The following is a 16,076-nucleotide window of genomic DNA, read 5'->3' on the forward strand; positions in this document are numbered from 1 at the left end:
TGTGGTTGAGATGTGTTGGGGCACAATAAGTGGGTTCGCAGCTGCTCTGGTGCCCGCAGCACCTTCAGCCACAAAGGCTGGGCAGGGTTCCCTCCACCCCTTGCTGAAGGGACGTGGGGTTGGGTCCTGCACCCCACAGGCAGAGTTTGCTCTGGGGTAGGGCGATGCCATTCCTGGGGGCGTTACGGTGACATTGGGGTGCCCAAAGGTGGCTGCAACCTCCTGAGTGCGTGGCCAAGAGGCTCTGCAGGTGAGAAACATCCCCGAGGCGAGTCCAAGCCCACCCTCCCCGCTCGGTGAAGGTGCCGGGTGCTGATACTCATCCCCTCTCTGCTTTTTCCCCATCTCCCGGCCGTGCCCAAAGCTCCCTTGCAGTCCCCCAGCTGTGCCCCAGCCACGTCCCCTCCCTTGGGTCGGATCCTGCGTGGTTAAACCTGCCCCATGTTTTGTGCACGATCAAACCGGGTGAATAAATCCAGGCAGGACCACGACGTGAGCAAAAGCGAGCACGCGGGCAGTGCGAGGAGCCCCCGAGCTGACCAACACTGGAGCCGTTTGCACCAAAGGCAGCACGGAGCCCAGGTCATTTCTGAGTGCGTTCGAGAGGTGCCGGCTTTCCCTGCTAATTATAGGCTTGCCTCCAGCTAATAGGATTTACAGAAACAAAAGCATTACCAGCCCAAGCGGCGCGCGGGGCAGGAGGGGAGCGAGCTGGGGATTTTCCATCTGGAAGAGCTGAGGGTGCTGGAGGTGCCTGGGTTAGGCAGGAGGAGGCGAGGTGGGGTCTCGCTGGGCTTTGGTTTTGGGGAATTTTGCTGGTTTCGCAGGGGCTGTGTTACCTAAGGGACTGGCTCCGTCAGGAAGAGGAGTTTTCTTTGGCAGGGGAAACATTCAGCATCCCCAGCGCCAGGTCTCATCACCAAGGGGTGGCAAACTGAAAATGGTGCTGGAAGGGAGAGCTTCGTGACGCCTGCAGGAAGGGAAAAGCAGCGGCTGAGCTGGAGGCAGGTGCTTTTTTTGTTTTTTTTATAGGGTTGCAGGGCTTATCATCAACTCCTCTGGCTCTCCTCATCCTGCTAATTGGATCAGGGCTCGCCCAGCCCGGCAGATCTGCAGGAGGCGAGGAGGGGGCCCCGCACCCCCACTGCTGGATCCGGGGCACACGGGGCTGTGCCGTGCGTGGCAGGAACGGGGGCTGTGAAGACCTGCAAACGCTGGGAAGCCTCCCTGGACACACTTACCCATAGAATTGGGGGGGTTGAGATCTCTTTTGTGAGCTCAGTTTGTGTTAGAAATGGATGGGGAAGGGGAACCAGGCTTCTCCAGGTGTTTTTGGGAGCTTCTCCAGGACCCCAACAGCAACAGCCTGCAGCAGAAGTCGGTGATGCGGGGAGAAGGCTGCTCTTTGCCTGGCTCTCGTATTTTTTTCCCCTCCGGCGCTTCATTCCTGGCAGCCCAAATCCGATAGCAGGAGGGCCGTTGTGTTTGTGTTTCTTTCCTGGAAATGAATTTTTTTTTTTTTCTTTTTGCTTGGCTTCTCAGCTCCCTGCAGACGCAAAGGTCTTTGGCGTGCGGGGAATTCGCTCACCAAGAAAGCTGCGCAGGGCATGCCAGCATCAGAGGGGAGGGCAGAGGAGCTGCCACCCCCCCCCCCCCCCAGCCCCAAACCCCAGCCTGGGGCTTTGTGGGGTTGCTGGGGGGCACCTACAGGTGGGCAGCATCCAACCTGCAGAGGTGAAGGTCCCCGGCCACAGAGTAAGTGAGAACCAGGAGGAAAATCCTCTCTCCCTGGCCCCAGAAACTCCTTTCCAGGCCTTCCTGAGCTGAGCCCCGTGCACCGGGGGGTGTAGCAGCACACAAAGCGCTCTCTCTGTAAAATTCCCCCCTCTTTGTGTTTGTGCACTACAGAGACCAAAGCATCCGCACGGGCTGCAGAGGTGCTCGCGTGTAAAAACCAAACCAAACCAAACGAAAACCAGGTAAATCTGCAGCAGCCCCCTGGTGGCATCTTCTTCTTCTCTTAGGAAAATCTGCCTGGAGCTGGAGCTTCAGTTTTTGAATGGTTTGGAAGCAGTGAGGACTCATTCACCCACTTTTTTTGAGCCAAATGTTCTTTGCAAAAGAGCTGCAACTCCTTCCCCCGCCCCGAAGGTGGAGGGTTTGGGTGGAAGACTCGCTACACCCAGCTTTAATAGCAGGTGGTGTGGGTGCAGGGAGGGAACCCGGGCTGCGCCGAGAGCCGTGCTCTCACCTCCTCCAAAGCCTCGTGCAGGCAAGCCGAGCTGGGCGTACCAGCTCCCTTCCCTCCGGGACACTTCCCCAAATCCTGAGCCACCGGGGCTGGCTCGCGGCAGTGCCTGCAGGCTGCCAGCTGGCCCCGGGGCTGTCAGCACCACGGGCACACCACAGAAACACGGGTTTACTGGGCTTACTGGGCTTACCGGCTGTGGGATGGGGACCTGGTGATGTTCCTCTGCCAGCCTGGTCCAGCAGAGCCACCTCGCAGCCACGGGAGGGGAGGAATCAGGCTGCAGGGGCTCGTCCTCCTCGTCTGCTGCCACGCACGGAGCCCCCGCTTTATATATTTGTTATTTATGGGGCACGTGATGAAATTCTAAGGAGTTTACGACCCCGATGAAAGACAGGGAGAGGTGAGAGGCTTTAAGGTGACCGGCCAGCAAAAGGATCCCGTCGGGCTGTTGGTGTGGGTTTGTTGGTGTGGTTTTATCTCCTCCCCTGGCCTGCAGAGGGATAAAGCATTTAGCTGATTGCTCTGCGCTGTGCTCGGGGTGAGCCGGCAGGCAGGGAGAGCAGAGGGAAAGAGAGCAATGAAAAAGAGAGTGACCCAGACCTGTCCGAAGGCAACCCTGCAGAGCGCTGCTTTGCTTCCAGAGGATGTATCCGAGCACGTGTTTAATAATTGTGGTGCCAGTTCTCGGGGTTCAGCCATAAATTCTGCCCCCCAGCAGGCTGCGAGCTGTCCCTTGCGGAGCAACAAGTGTGGTCAGGGCTTGCATGGCACAGCCTGGTTCTCATCCTGCCCTCCTGAAACCCGGGCGGCTCCTCTGGTGTGCAGGGGCACTGCAAGGCTCGGGTTCAGCCCTGGGAAGTGGAAAGCAGTGACGACAGGCACTGCTGGCTCTGCACATGTGGTTGTTTATAGGATCAGGGCCAGATGTAGGGCTTCTGCCCCACACAGCTTCCCCCGAAGACTGAGTACCTCTGCCCCGCCGCCTGAGCTCGCTGGGAATCGTTGCACAAGGAACAGGAGAGGTGAAACCCGTGACATTTGTTCCCATCGGTTCAAGTGTAATAAAATGGGGATTATCCCAAGCGTAACCTCCTGGAAAGGAAACGACTGGTAAGATCAGCAAAAATAGTAATTAAAAAAAAAATGTCGGCATCACCTTTGTCACCAGGAACCAGCTGCGGCTCCAAAAGGAGCACGTGGAAAGGGGCCAGGTGGAGCTGGCCCCACAGCCCCCAGCCCTGCCGGGGCAGCTCGGGAGCTGCTGTGTGTTGTAGCCACGGGCAGAGTGACCCGGGGCTCAGCTCTTCCCTCCCTGTTTTAGATCTTTCTTTTTTCATGGAATTGAAACAGAAAGATGCCCCAGCGTGTTCCTGCTGTTCAGAAACGACATTTCAGAGCAACTCCGAGGAATCAGCTGAATGGCACAGAGTGGGCTGTGGCTGGAAGCGTCTGGCAGGGTGCTGCTTTCTGCCCACCACGGCAGGGGGGTCAGCCTGCTCCATCCCTCCCTGCCCCTACAGCTGCAGGGGGTCAAAAACATCAATAAGGGATAACCACAGCAGCGTGCTGAGATTTAGGTACTTAGCAGAGCTCTCAGCTCCTTCAAAGAGCCCAGCGCTGCTGCTGCCTCTGTAGCAGGCTGCTCGTCAGCAGCCCTCTCGGGGCACTGAGGGACAGGGACAGGCAGCTGAGGCTCTGCTCGGCCCCTCTCTGCCAGGGCTTGGCAGGGAAGGGACACGAACGCAGCTCCGGGGCTCCTCAGCCCCCTGGTCTGTGCTGCAAATAGCAGCGGGTCATCCCGGTGCTCCGGGGATTAAGCTGCTTGGGGTAGCTGCAGCATTCGTCATCTCTTGGCCTCGAGGGGCTGGTTTGCGGTCACAGGGAGTGAAGGTGACATCAGGGTCCTCCCCTGCATGGCATCATCCCAAATTCCTGTAATTATTCAGCCTCTGTGACCGAGCCAGCTGCTGCTCAATTCCCCGCTTTGCACCTTCCCCTGGCTTAGCCAAGGGAGCCGCGTACCCAAAAAGGGCCGTGCTTTTCTCCTGCCTTGCACACAAGCGGCACGACAGCCAGCAGCAGGGCTCAGCCCCACTGTAGGCTCAGCCACGGGCTCTTGTTTTATTCCCACTCATCCCCTGCCCTCCCACCAGCTGCCCCCGGCAGCAGCGTGCGAGCGCTCGGCATCGCTGCGGCTCTGCGGTAGGATGGAGCTCTTGGGGCTCGCTCAGGATTCCCAGCACTTGCCAGGCTCGCTGCCTGCCGCTTTTACCCCGCGGTGCTCCCTTCTCGCCTTGTCAAGAGCAGTTCCAAAATCTCCAGCAGGTGCTGCAAAGCCGGGGTGCTTCCACCCGCTCCACTGGAGCAGGGTATTCACCGCGGCTCACATTGTGAGCTGATTTGCCTTCAAAATAGCAATGCGGGGCTGCTCTAGGGCTGCTCTGGACAGTGGCCATGTCCCCAGGGCTCTAAATAGACCCTCAAAGGGCTGGTTCTGCCTTGAAATGGTAATCTGCAAATGTGCACATATGTGGATTTCCTCTGGCGTGTTCCTTTTGGCTCATCAGTGCAGTCGATTCCTCTCTGGTGAAGGTGCAGAGCGCTTCCCTCTGCAGGCACAAGAAGCTAGGGAAGGGATGCTGCGTGACAAAGGATTTGGGATCTCTCTGATAGCAAGGGGAAGCAGGCTTTGAGCTCCGGCTCTGACCTGCACCTGAGCAACATGTGCCTGTGCAGGGCTGGGATATCTCCTTGCTACTCCTCTACATGGGACATTGAGGAAATTGTGCAGACCAAGAGGGGAAGGTCTCACCCAAGACTGCTTGGCCAGGGCAACTTCAGCCTAAAGCAGGGGTGGAAGACCCAGCCAGGACCTTTCTTATCCCCTCCCTTGAGCACAGGCACTTGGCAGTGATTAGCCTCGTTTCCTTCTCTCTGCTGGGCTGCAGTAGTTTGTAACTAGGTCACGGACACCCGTAACACAATCCCCATGACAGAAGAGGACAGAGTTCAGGGCTCCAGCAGCTCCTTCCCTCCCATCGCAGACCTCCAGGCATTTTAGGTCCAGCTCTGCCTTTGGGACGCGGCAGCTGGGTGCTGTTACGGGGTCACCCTGCCTCGATCTCCTGCCCTTGGCTCGGCACGCTGCTGGTGGGCGCCGGGGCGGCCCCGTGGGGCTGGATGGGATCCGGCTGCCACTATGGGGAAGCCAAACCCTGCATCCCACAGCAAGGCTGGGCCTGGACCAGCCCCACCACGGGATTTAGAAGGGCTTGGTGTCAGCAAAGAGGATGAGAGGAGGGAGGGGAGGAGGACTGTGCTTGCATAAAGGGATACAGGAGTAGGTGAAGCTGTTTGGAGGCTGTTTTTAGCAGGGGTGGGGAGGGCCAGAGGTGCCTGAGCGGGGCAGCACAAGCAAGGAGGAAAGGGCAGGGTGGCCATAAGAGACACGGGGACATGGGGCACTGCCCCGCTCACCCCAAAGGGCCCCTCTCCAAGGGGAAAGCCCACCCAGCCTCAGGAGGTTTGCTGGGCTCACCACGGCACCTCCAGGGACGGGGCACCCACAGCTCCTCTGGGCAGCCTGTTCAGCACCTCACCGCCCTCCCAGTACACAATTTCTTTCTGCTTTCTTCTCCTAAATCTGTCCCCTGGCGTGGCTGAGCCCGCGGTCCCCCCCAGCCCATCCCTGAGGGAGGCCGGGAGCCATTTCGCGTTCCCCCTGCTCAGCCCCGCAGCACCTCTCCGGGCTGCCTCGGGGGTGCAGAAAATGAGGAAAAAAAGCACAGAAAGGCGGTGACAGCTGCCCAGAGCCCTCCCTGGTGCCCTGAGGGCCGGGATTTGCCCCACAAACCCCCCCAGGGAAGCCTCTCCCGGAGCCAGCCCCGGGGCCGGGCCCCGGCCGCGGCCGCGCGGTGGCAGCAGAGCCCCGCTCGCCTCAGCCCGGCCGGGCCCCGAGGGGCTGAAACGGGTTGGGGAGCCTCAAAGGTCCCGGCTGTAAAATCCTAAAATCCCGGAATCCTTAAGGTTGGGAAAGGCCTGCGGGATCATCTGGTGCAACCCATCCCCCTGCCGCCACTGTCACCCACTGAACCGTGTCCCTAAGCACCACGTCCAGTCCTTCCCTAAACGCCCCCCAAAATACCCCCAAAATGTTTCTTTTTATTTATTTATTTATTTTGGTTTGGTTTGGTTACAAGGCAGTCTGACCAGCTGGGGCCCCTCAGTGGGCACTGGGGGTGCTGCTGCGGGCAGCGGGGGGCTGTGGGGTGCCTGAAGCACTGGGGTGCTGTGGCGGTGCTGGGGGCTGTGTCCTGCCAAGGCTCGAGTCCTCCTGGAGCACTGTGCGAGGTTTGGGGCACCCCGATGCCAGAAGGACAAAAACTATTAGGGAGTGTCCAAAGGAAGGCAGCCAAGATGGTGAAGGGAGCGTCCACGCAGCAGGAATAGCAAAGGGAGCGTCCACGCAGCAAAGATGGGGAAGGGGCTGAGGGGAAGGCGTGTGAGGAGCAGCTGAGGGCCCTGGGTTTGTTCAGCCCACACAGGCCGAGGGGAGACCTCATGGCAGCCTGCAGCTCCCTCACAGGGAGCTCTGCTCTCTGGGGACAGCGCCAGGACCCGAGGGGACGGCATGGAGCTGGGACAGGGGAGGGTCAGGCTGGGGGATAGGGAAAGGGTCTGCACCCAGAGGTGGTGGGGCACTGAGACAGGCTGCCCAGGGTCACAGCACCGAGCTGCCAGAGCTCAAGGAGCATTTTGACAACACACTCAGACACACGGCGTGGTGTTTGGGTGGTCCTGTGTGGAGCCAGGAGATGGACCTGATGATCCTCATGGTTCCTCCCTCCTCTGGATATTGTGTGATTCTATGAAAGAGATGAGTCCTGTGCCACTTCCCCAGGAAAGCTCATCAGAGCCCCAGCTGAGACCCGAGTGCAGAAGCACACCCGGCTCAGCTCCTGCTAACGAGCAACCAGCCCTGGCTCGTCCCCATTAAAATCCCCCCGCCGCGAGCCCGCCTGGTTGTGTAATGTGATTGTTTGCGTGGCTATTTGTGGCTCCCTGAAACCCCACTGCTCTTCTTCAGCACGTAATTGCTCTGAAGAGGGACAGTTCCCATCTACACACGAGTTTGTGCCCATTACCCGTATCTATATTTTATTAGCGGCCGTTGCGATGTGCTTTAAGGAGATGATGAGAAGCATCACCACCGCGGCTGGACAGGGCTGGGCTTTGAAACCTTCCACGGAGCTGTAAGGAGGACACAGCGCTGATTCAGAGGGCACCTTCTCCCTTCCCAAAGGTCTGATCCTGTTCCCAGAGGGCCAGGCACAGAGGGAAGGAGGCTGGGAGCTCTGCCGTGCTCCCCCCAGCAGCACGGCGGTGTTGGGGCTGTGTAGAGGGTGAAATCCCAAGCCCTGCCTTCATACCCCAAAACTCACTCACTTTGCAGAGGTCGCTGCCCTGTCTTGGATGTGGATGGAGGTCTGTAGTCCCCAAAGCACATCCGTGGAACCAGCTGTACGCCCACGTTGCACTGAGAGCTATTTAACCTGCCTTCCCCCACGGCTGTGCTGCTGTTTCTTCACCCGGTGTTCCTTCTGAGCTCTGTTCTGCTCCCTGTCGCTGGGGTCGGTGCTGAGAAATGCCCCAGCGGGGAGCCACATCACCACCACACCCAGCAGCGAGACCCTCTCAAGAACCATTGATTGCAAACCCCCCTGTGGATAGAGGAGGGAAAATACATTCGAGTCAATGAAGCCAAGTCTGCAGCTCATTTGCACGCCCTAATGAGGACTTGTAGGAGCCATAAAGAGGAAGACCGTGCCTTGCTGTGAACCGGAGAGCACCTCGCTGCCCAGAGAGCAGCACTCAGCCCCACGGGTATCGCGTGGAGTGGGCTCTGTGGGACAGGCCCTTATCCTCTGCAACCTCTTTATGTTCTGGGCAGTCTCTCCCAAATTCCTGTGGCAGGATTTTTCTTTCCCTGATCTCTCTCGGGGACCTCTCCTGCGGACCTGGGCCTCCTGTGGGAGGCTGGGGGAGAAGCTGCAGCCTGGGCTGTGGCTGACTGGGGGTGGTGGTGCTTCACGGCCCAACTTGGGCATCTTCATCCGCGTGGCAGTGCCCGGGCTGTTTGCGAAGCAAGCCCCATCCGACTGCCCCAGGAACGGAGGCCACCTCAGCCTCCACCTCTCTGTTGAGCCCTGGGTTTCCTTGGCCAGGCCTCCTCCTCCTCCTCCTCCTCCTCCTCCTCAGAGAACCCCAGAACCATTAGGGTTGGGGCAGCCCTCCGGGATCCCTGGTCCAACCACCCCCCTACCACGGATACCACCACTAACCCCTGTCCCCCAGCACCCCACCCAGCCTCTCCCGGGCACGGAGCCTCCCCCACCCCCTGGACAGCCCGTCCCAGCCCCTACCCACCCTTTCCAGCAGCAATGTCCCCTTACCCCCCCCCCCAACCCCATAGCAGGACCCCAACCCTCCCCCTCCTCCCCCCTCCTTCCCCGAGATGGGCGTGGCCACTCAAGAGGGGAGGGGCGTGGCCAGAAGCCTTGCCGTGACGTCATCCGCGGGGCGTCCGAGCGGCGGTGGCGGGAAAAGGGCGGGGCGCGCCGGCGCGCCCTAAGCCCCGCCCCTCGCCGTTCCCCGCGCGCGCGCCCCGCCCCGGCCCTCCCCTTCCCTCCCCTCCCCCAGCAGCCGCCGCCGCCGCCGCCGCCGCCGGCCGCGCGTTTCTCCCGCTCTGCCCCGCGCCATGGCGGAGCCGCCCGCACCGCCCGCCCCAGGGGGCCCGAGCCCGCCGGCCCCGCTCCCCGCAGCGTCCCCGGGGGTCCCGGTCCCGGTCGCTCCGGTCCCAGCGGCTCCTCCGCCGGGCGGTTCGCAGCGCCTGCTGTTCTCGCACGACCTGGTGTCGGGCCGGTACCGGGGCTCGGTGCGTTTCGGCCTGGTGCGCCTGATCCACGGCGAGGATTCGGACTCGGAGGAGGAGGAGGCGGCGGCGGGGGGAGGAGGAGGAGGAGGAGGAGGCGGAGGAGGCCGGGGCGGCGGAGGAGGAGGAGGTGGAGGCGGCGGCGGAGGCGGCGGAGGAGCCGCCAGCTCCGGGGGCTCCGAATCGGGCGGCCCCGGGGGGGGAGGCACGGAGGAAGGCCGGGCCTCCCCGCTGCGCCGGGGCTACGTGCGGGTGCAGTGGTACCCGGAGGGCATCAAGCAGCACGTCAAGGAGACCAAGGTAACCGGCGGCAGGGCCGCACCGACCGGCCTCGTGCCCCCCCCCAGAACCCCAAAACCCCTCGGAGGTCCTCGCCCCGCAGCCTCCGTCCTTCCCCCCGAGGCTGCGGGTTTGCCGTGGTTCTCCCCTCGCCACCACCCCGAGGGGTCGGCGGAGGCCGCCCGCTGCCATCCGAGCGGCCAAGGTTGGCCCGCGGCCTCCCGGAGGTTCAGGGCGGCTCGTCCTCTGCCACCCCAGGGCCTCGAAGCCTTGGGGTTCAGCCTGCCCCACGGGAGGCCTCATCCCGGGGCAGATCTCGGTGGCACTGAGCTCACGGAGCGCTGCTGGCGACGTGGCCTCCACGTCGAGGACGGCGGCACCAGAGGACGGCAGCACCACGGCCTCTATTAGGGTGGTAGCCAGCAGCCAGACGGGTGGCCCGGCAAGCTGACGGCGTGCCACGGGACGTGCCCTCATCCATGCGAGCCTTGGGCACCATTGGTGAACCCACTGCCATGCCACGACCTCCCATGGGGTGTGAGGGAGGCCGGGATGGGCGCAGTGCCCGGGGTGAGGCTGGCCGGGGGGCTTCCAGCAGGCTGCCTGGCGGCACGGAGACAAAAGAGGGAGAGGGGGGCACTGCGAGGCAGCACAAAGGGGCCGGCGAGCCATGGGCGTAGCGCTGAGCGCAGCAGAAGGCCGGCGCTGCCCTCGCCCGGGGGGCTGCTGCATGGGGGGCACCATGAGCCGGGGGGTGCTGGGGTGCCGGTGGCTTTGCCACCCCAAAATCATCACAGCGAGGTGTCGGGGTGATGCCCGGGCGGGAAGCGGGGAAGGGAGGTGTGTTGTGGTCCTGCAGAGAGCGGTGGGATTGGAAGCGCTGGCGGGATGAGCTATATTTAGGGGATAGTGTCATTGGGCACGTGACCGGCTGGAGATAAGGAAAATGAAAACGGGCATTGAGGGGGGATGTTTGCACACCGTGGATTTCTACCTGTAAAAAAAAAAAAAAAAAAAACAACAAACAAACAAGCCTTCTTTCTCTAAAGACACCACGATTCAATCGCTGCGGCTTGAAATAAGGCTTCGTGTGCTGTTGCAGCAAAAATCAGTCTGAAGTGGAGCGTGTTTTTCAGCATCTAAGCAAGGCCACCTCGGTTGCGGTGAATAAACCCAGATTTAGGAATTGTTCCTGGATTTGTAAATTCAGATCTGTTAATTCTGACTTTGCACAGGGTGCTGAGTTAGTAAATGTTAGAAAAAAAACAGGCTGGGGATGACCAGAGGTCAAAGGCAGTTACATAAATAAAGGCCTTTCCTTTTTCTTCCTTTTTCTTCCCTTTTTCTGGTCCTTCTCCAGTGTCGGCATCTTCACCACGCAGGCGCTGGGCCCCAGGGAGAAGTTCCCTGAGAGCCTGAGGCATTCAGGTGCACTTACTGCATCGATTTTCCCATTTGAAAAGCTGCCCGAGACTGAGAGGCATTTTGTGCAGCCTGTGCTGCAGTCTGGGCTTACCGAAACCAAATCTGGTGCTGCTGGGAACCCCTCGGAACAAACCTCGGGCACCGCATGGGTGCCGTGGGGCTGAAGCTTGCTGGGCGCTGGTGCCAGCCCTTACCTGCAGCTACATCTCTTGGCCGGGGCTCTGACTCTCTAGCATCTCTGCCTGTGATATTTGACATCTTTAGAAGTGATAACCAGTCCTGAAGCAGCTCCATGAGGGGTTTGGGAGGGTGCTTGCTGCAGTTCCTGCAAGGTCCTGTTTATTTTCCTTTTGGTGGGTAGAGGATAAAGGTAAATCCTGCAGCCAAGGCCCCTTCTGGTGTGCCCGCTCGGTGTGTGCCGAGGGCTGGCTGCCTCTCTGTCAGCTCTCAAGCACTTGGAGAGCCACGAACCTTGCTGTGTGTCAGTCACAGCACGTGTTGTACCTGCCGAAGGGAGAAATAAAGCTGCTGCAGGTTTTGAGGCGAGCCAAGCAGCACCTTCTGCTCCTAGTGCAAAGGTCAGCAGCAGCGTTCTGTGCCCACGCTGGGTTACAATCAGAGAGCTTGCCCGTGTTTTCTTTAAAGTGGGGGGTAGGCATGTTTTCTATTTTTTTTTCAGCCAGGGAATATGTAAGCTAATGGCTTTTACTGTTGCTTCTAGAAGTTCAATGCTTACTTTTGTTCTTTTCCGCTGGAAGCGGTCGGCAGGCTGCCACTTGACCACGAGCACACAATCGCTGATGTTAATAAGTAATAGAAACTTTCTCTTGAAATAGAGCTAGCATTTGGTACGAAGGCCCAGCAGCTCTTCCAGCCGGATTAGTAGTTTATTTGAGCTCATTCCTGCCTTGATAACCACCACCAGTATCGTGACATTCATGCGAGTAAAGGAAGAGCTGGGATTCCTTATCCTTGGTGTCTGTGTTCCTTCCCTGCCTTCCATGAGCACGTTTCCAACTGAGAACTCAGGGAAGGAATTGCTGCCAACGTCAAGCACAGCCCTGGAAGGAGGAGGCTTCCCTTTGCAGGCAGGTTTGCCTCCAGTGTCTTGTTGGACCCCGGCACTCATGCAACCAGCGGCTCCTCCGACCTGTTGGAACCCCCCTGCCTGTTGGGAGGCTTGGTGCAGAAATCCTGAGGGTATTGCTCATGGGTGCGAGCACTTGGTGCTCGTTCTGACAAATTGGAAGAGAATGAGATGCAGCCGAATTTTAATTTCAGGGTTTCTCAGCCGGAACTCGGTATCCCTGCTGCACGCTTGAGCTGCCTTGGGGCAGTTTACAAAAATTCTCGGTTTGGTTAGGGATTTGTGGGGCTCGCGGGGCGCTTTGGGACGCTGCTGCCCTTCCTCCTCCTGCCTCTCACCTGGGAGCCCCGGAGTTTTCCACCGCCTTTGATGGCCGCGGCGCTTTGCGAGGCCGATACCCGTCTGCGGACGGGGGCAGTGGAAGGTGCAGGTGTTGTGTTTCAGCACCTTATCTAGAGACCTTCAGCTGGCCGGCCTGCTGAATTCCTGCCTTGTGCTCCTCCGTCTCCCTCGGGGAATGAATGCTCGTGGTAGTGTCTTGGCGTGATGCTGTATTGCTCGTAGTGCCGGTGGGTTTACCTGGAGGCAGCGTGTAGGGACCCAGGACGAGGGGAAACTCCTTGGGAAGTTTTTAGCCTCTTGTTTTCTAGGGTCCAGATCCCCCCCTTGGTTCGGATGGCTCTCTTACAGCATTTGGCTTTGTTTTGGGAATGGATTCATGCTATCAGGGCTCCTCGGGCACAGCCCAGCGGCCGATCAGCTTGTTAGCTGGAAGCTGGCTGATGTTATCTCAAGGAGTTTCTGTGAATTCAGCTCTGCTTCATCCCACACAGCCCTCCCGTCCCTTCCCACTCTTCACTGCTGTAACTTCTTGACCTCAAATATTGAGTCATGAATGTAAGCTCGCAGGAGAGCTTTCTGAAGACATTATTCCTGCGTAATTTCAATATTTTCATGAATATTTTATTTCCTGTCTGAGTCCTGTCATATAGTCGTTATGACCTGAACTGACGAGTTGTGATTTCAGTGTGCCTATACAACAGGAGAGGGAAACATTCCTGTTTACTGGAAGTCTCTATTTTCTCCTGCCCATCCCTTGCAGCCACTGCCAGCCCGCTACCATGGGCTTTTCAGGCATTAATCCTCACCAATGACTGTGTGCTACCTGCTGGAGACTGAGGGACGAAAACACAGCCTTAAAAACCTTCCATCTTCAAACTTGGCCAAAGCCTACACTGCCTAAAGTGCCGTGGTGCAGAGTATTTAAATTCCAGCAGGTGAAGAGGGATGTCCTGGGTACGGCTGCTTCTCGGGAGCCAGCAGTAAATGCTGGTCACAGTGCAGAGCTGTGCAAATCCAACGCCCATAAGCTAATAATGGTATTTTTTATTGCACGGGGAGGCTGTGTCTAACCCTCTTCTCGCATCTGACATTTCGGTTAGTCTCCCAGGGGGGTGCTCTGAAACCACCTGATCTGCCCGGCCGTTAGAGGCAGGAGGAGAGAAAAAGCTTACTGGAATTTGTGTGGTTCTGTGTAAAACAGGCACTGCGGTGGGTATCGTTACTGCGAGCCCTTGTTGCGAGGTTACATACCCTAGAGTTGATTCCTGTTCGGCTTTGATTTGTTGGACACTTGTAATATGGATTTGGGGATCACCATAAATATTTTACTCCAGAAATGGCCTCCTGTACATCGCGTGGCGTGGAAACCTCCCGAGTGCTAATGTTATACCCTGTTACCGTACGGGGAGTTATTCTGTGTACAGTGTGCAAGGTGAATGGGTAATTCGGGAGTGCGAGTGGCCACCTGGGCTAAGAAATTAATTATACTTGTTCCAGCCCTGGTCAGGAGTGTTATTTTTAAAATGGACAAAACCTCCCTGAGCAAGCAGCTTCGTGGCTCACTCCCTCTTCCAAGGTGCACTCGCTTGCGATGTGCTGGTGTAGCTAAAAGGGAAGGGGGGGGGAAAAAAAGGCAGCTAAATTAGTAATGCTCTTAGGACTGGTAAACAAACTAATGTGCACTAAAAGCTTTGGAAGGAATCAATCAAAGCCCAGGACAGGCTTTGAAATACCTGCGTAAGCGAGGCATTTTGCTGCAGCTTTCTCATAAAGTTTCTCCTTCACTTGTGCTGTGCAGCTCCAAAACAGGCTTCTGTTTTAGGCTTCAAACAGTTATGTAAAGTTACTTTTTTTTTTGGTTATGATTCTTCCCCAAAGTTCAGTGTCAGAAGCTTTGACAGGTGCTTTTTGGGGCAAGGCCTTGCCCCTACCAGCTGTCCTCAGTTCTCTCTTCAGAGCAAGCCACAATTTTTCATGTTCAGCATCTGCGTTGGTGTGGGGAAACCACCAGCGTTGTGAGGCTCAGAGCCTCCTCTCGTTTAATTACTTGTGGGATTTCAAAGGCTCTGGAGGTGATGACACCTTCCTAAATGCTCCTCGGGAAGAACCTGCCTCGTTGTTTCCACTCTTACCTCCCACCCTGTGCTGGGGTTTTTGCCCAAATGGGTCAGCGCAAGCCTAGAAACCGATCCTTCGGCCTGAAATTTTTGCACTTGCTTTTGATGTCAGGAAGGCCGAGAACTGAGAGGTGAGATGGTGACTTGGGTTTCTTTTACGTTGTGCTCTGGAGCACTTGCCACGTAGCTCAGTTCAGCTCTGCCTCATATCGCCGCTGCGTCCCCTCCTGGGGCCTTCAGGCCTGTGGTAAAGTTGTCTTCCTACAGATTATTTTATGTTCTGGGACACTTCGTGGTAACCTTTGGGCTTTTTTCCATTTGCTGTTAGGCTGCTAAACGTGTGTGTGTTTGTGTCTGAAACCCAAATTTGTGAAATTATTGGACTTCAGCAAAAGCCGGTTTCTCCTACCAGCGGTCCTTGGGTTGAGGCGGTGGCAGCTGTGTGGGTTTCAGTGGGCTTTTTGATTTCTGGATGTTACATGGTTTTGGAAAGGGACAGGTAGACCGTGTGAGAGGTCGAAAAGTAGGGGGTGAAACATCAAACACTACAAAAAATGGGGGCTTGGCATTTGGAGGTGCTTGCAGATCAGCTGTGGTGCTATCAGGGGGGGCTGACGGGCACCCTTCAGGCCTTAGCTGCTTGGGTTCATGCAATTCATTTTTCTTGATCGACCCTGAATGTTTTAGGGTTGTTCCTGCCTCCTTCATGCATTTGCCTGGGCACAGGGCAAGCAGAATTATGGTCTGGTAGCTGCCGGGTGCCCTGCTCCAGCCTTTGGGAAGAGACCTGAGTGGAAACTGAAACTTTGCAGGGCCAAAACCTCCAGAGCACGGTGTGGGGGAGCAGAAATGAGTTTGGTGATGATGTGTGCGGATTTGGGTACCTGTATGTTGGCTATGTGCCTTGTTCGTCTGTCTCCGTTCAGGTTTGAGTGGCTCTAGAGAAGCCCTGTGACCACGGAGGGGTTTTGGTACTGTTTGGTTCAGCTTTTGGGTGAGCTCTTTAAGGTTTTGCTGCATTGTGTCAGCTCACCCGCTGGTCTCAATCTCACCAAGAGAGCAGCTGGAGCGGCATCTAAAACACTGTCTTTTGGGGACTCTCATTTTTTATTTTTTTTTAGGGGTGGGAGTTAATTTGAAACGAGGAAAGGGTCTGTTGGGCTCATGCTTGTGGTATCACTTGGGAGCCTCTGGTTACAGCCTGGAGTTGAAGGGAAGGAAGGCAGCCGTGCCCTCGCTCCATTAAGCAGCGTTCATTTTGCAGCGTAAAATCTGAGCAGTGCCGGATTCGGCAGGCACCGAGCACGGTTTGGAGGCACATCCCTCCAGCTGCCTGCAGAGCTGCGCTGCCCAGGGAGGGGTGTGGAGGCTGACAGGCAAAAGGGCTATTAAATCTGAAGGGATGTGGAGCTTAAGGCTTTTAACCGTGCTGCCTAGCCCAAAGCTGGGACTTCCTCGTGCATCCCTGCTGGCGGAGTGACTGGTGGCGTTTCATCTGTCAGCGGACGTCGAGCCTTCTGCCTGAAGTGAAATCCAGTAATGCCAGCAGAGCTGGAATTAGTTCCATCACAGCTCATTTATTTTTTTTTTTTACCTACTTTTGAAAGGATGTAACTTCTTCGCGAATAAAGGAATTTTGCATAT

At 57.6% G+C, this 16,076-nt stretch overlaps 1 protein-coding gene across 1 annotated transcript in view; it reads left to right on the forward strand.

The window, feature by feature from the left end:
* Positions 1 to 8,966: 8,966 nt before the first annotated feature.
* Positions 8,967 to 16,076, forward strand: part of UBE2O (ubiquitin conjugating enzyme E2 O) — a 59,408-nt gene continuing 52,298 nt past the window's right edge. Inside the window, exon 1 of the mRNA XM_084298532.1 lies at positions 8,967 to 9,482. Within this exon, the coding sequence (XP_084154658.1) occupies positions 9,009 to 9,482 (474 nt within the window). The 5' untranslated portion in view covers positions 8,967 to 9,008. The remainder of the gene's footprint in view (positions 9,483 to 16,076) is intronic.

The sequence above is a fragment of the Netta rufina genome (assembly GCF_964035555.1).
Source record: "Netta rufina genome assembly, chromosome: 19".
In the NCBI taxonomy this organism is placed as follows: Eukaryota; Metazoa; Chordata; class Aves; order Anseriformes; family Anatidae; genus Netta; species Netta rufina.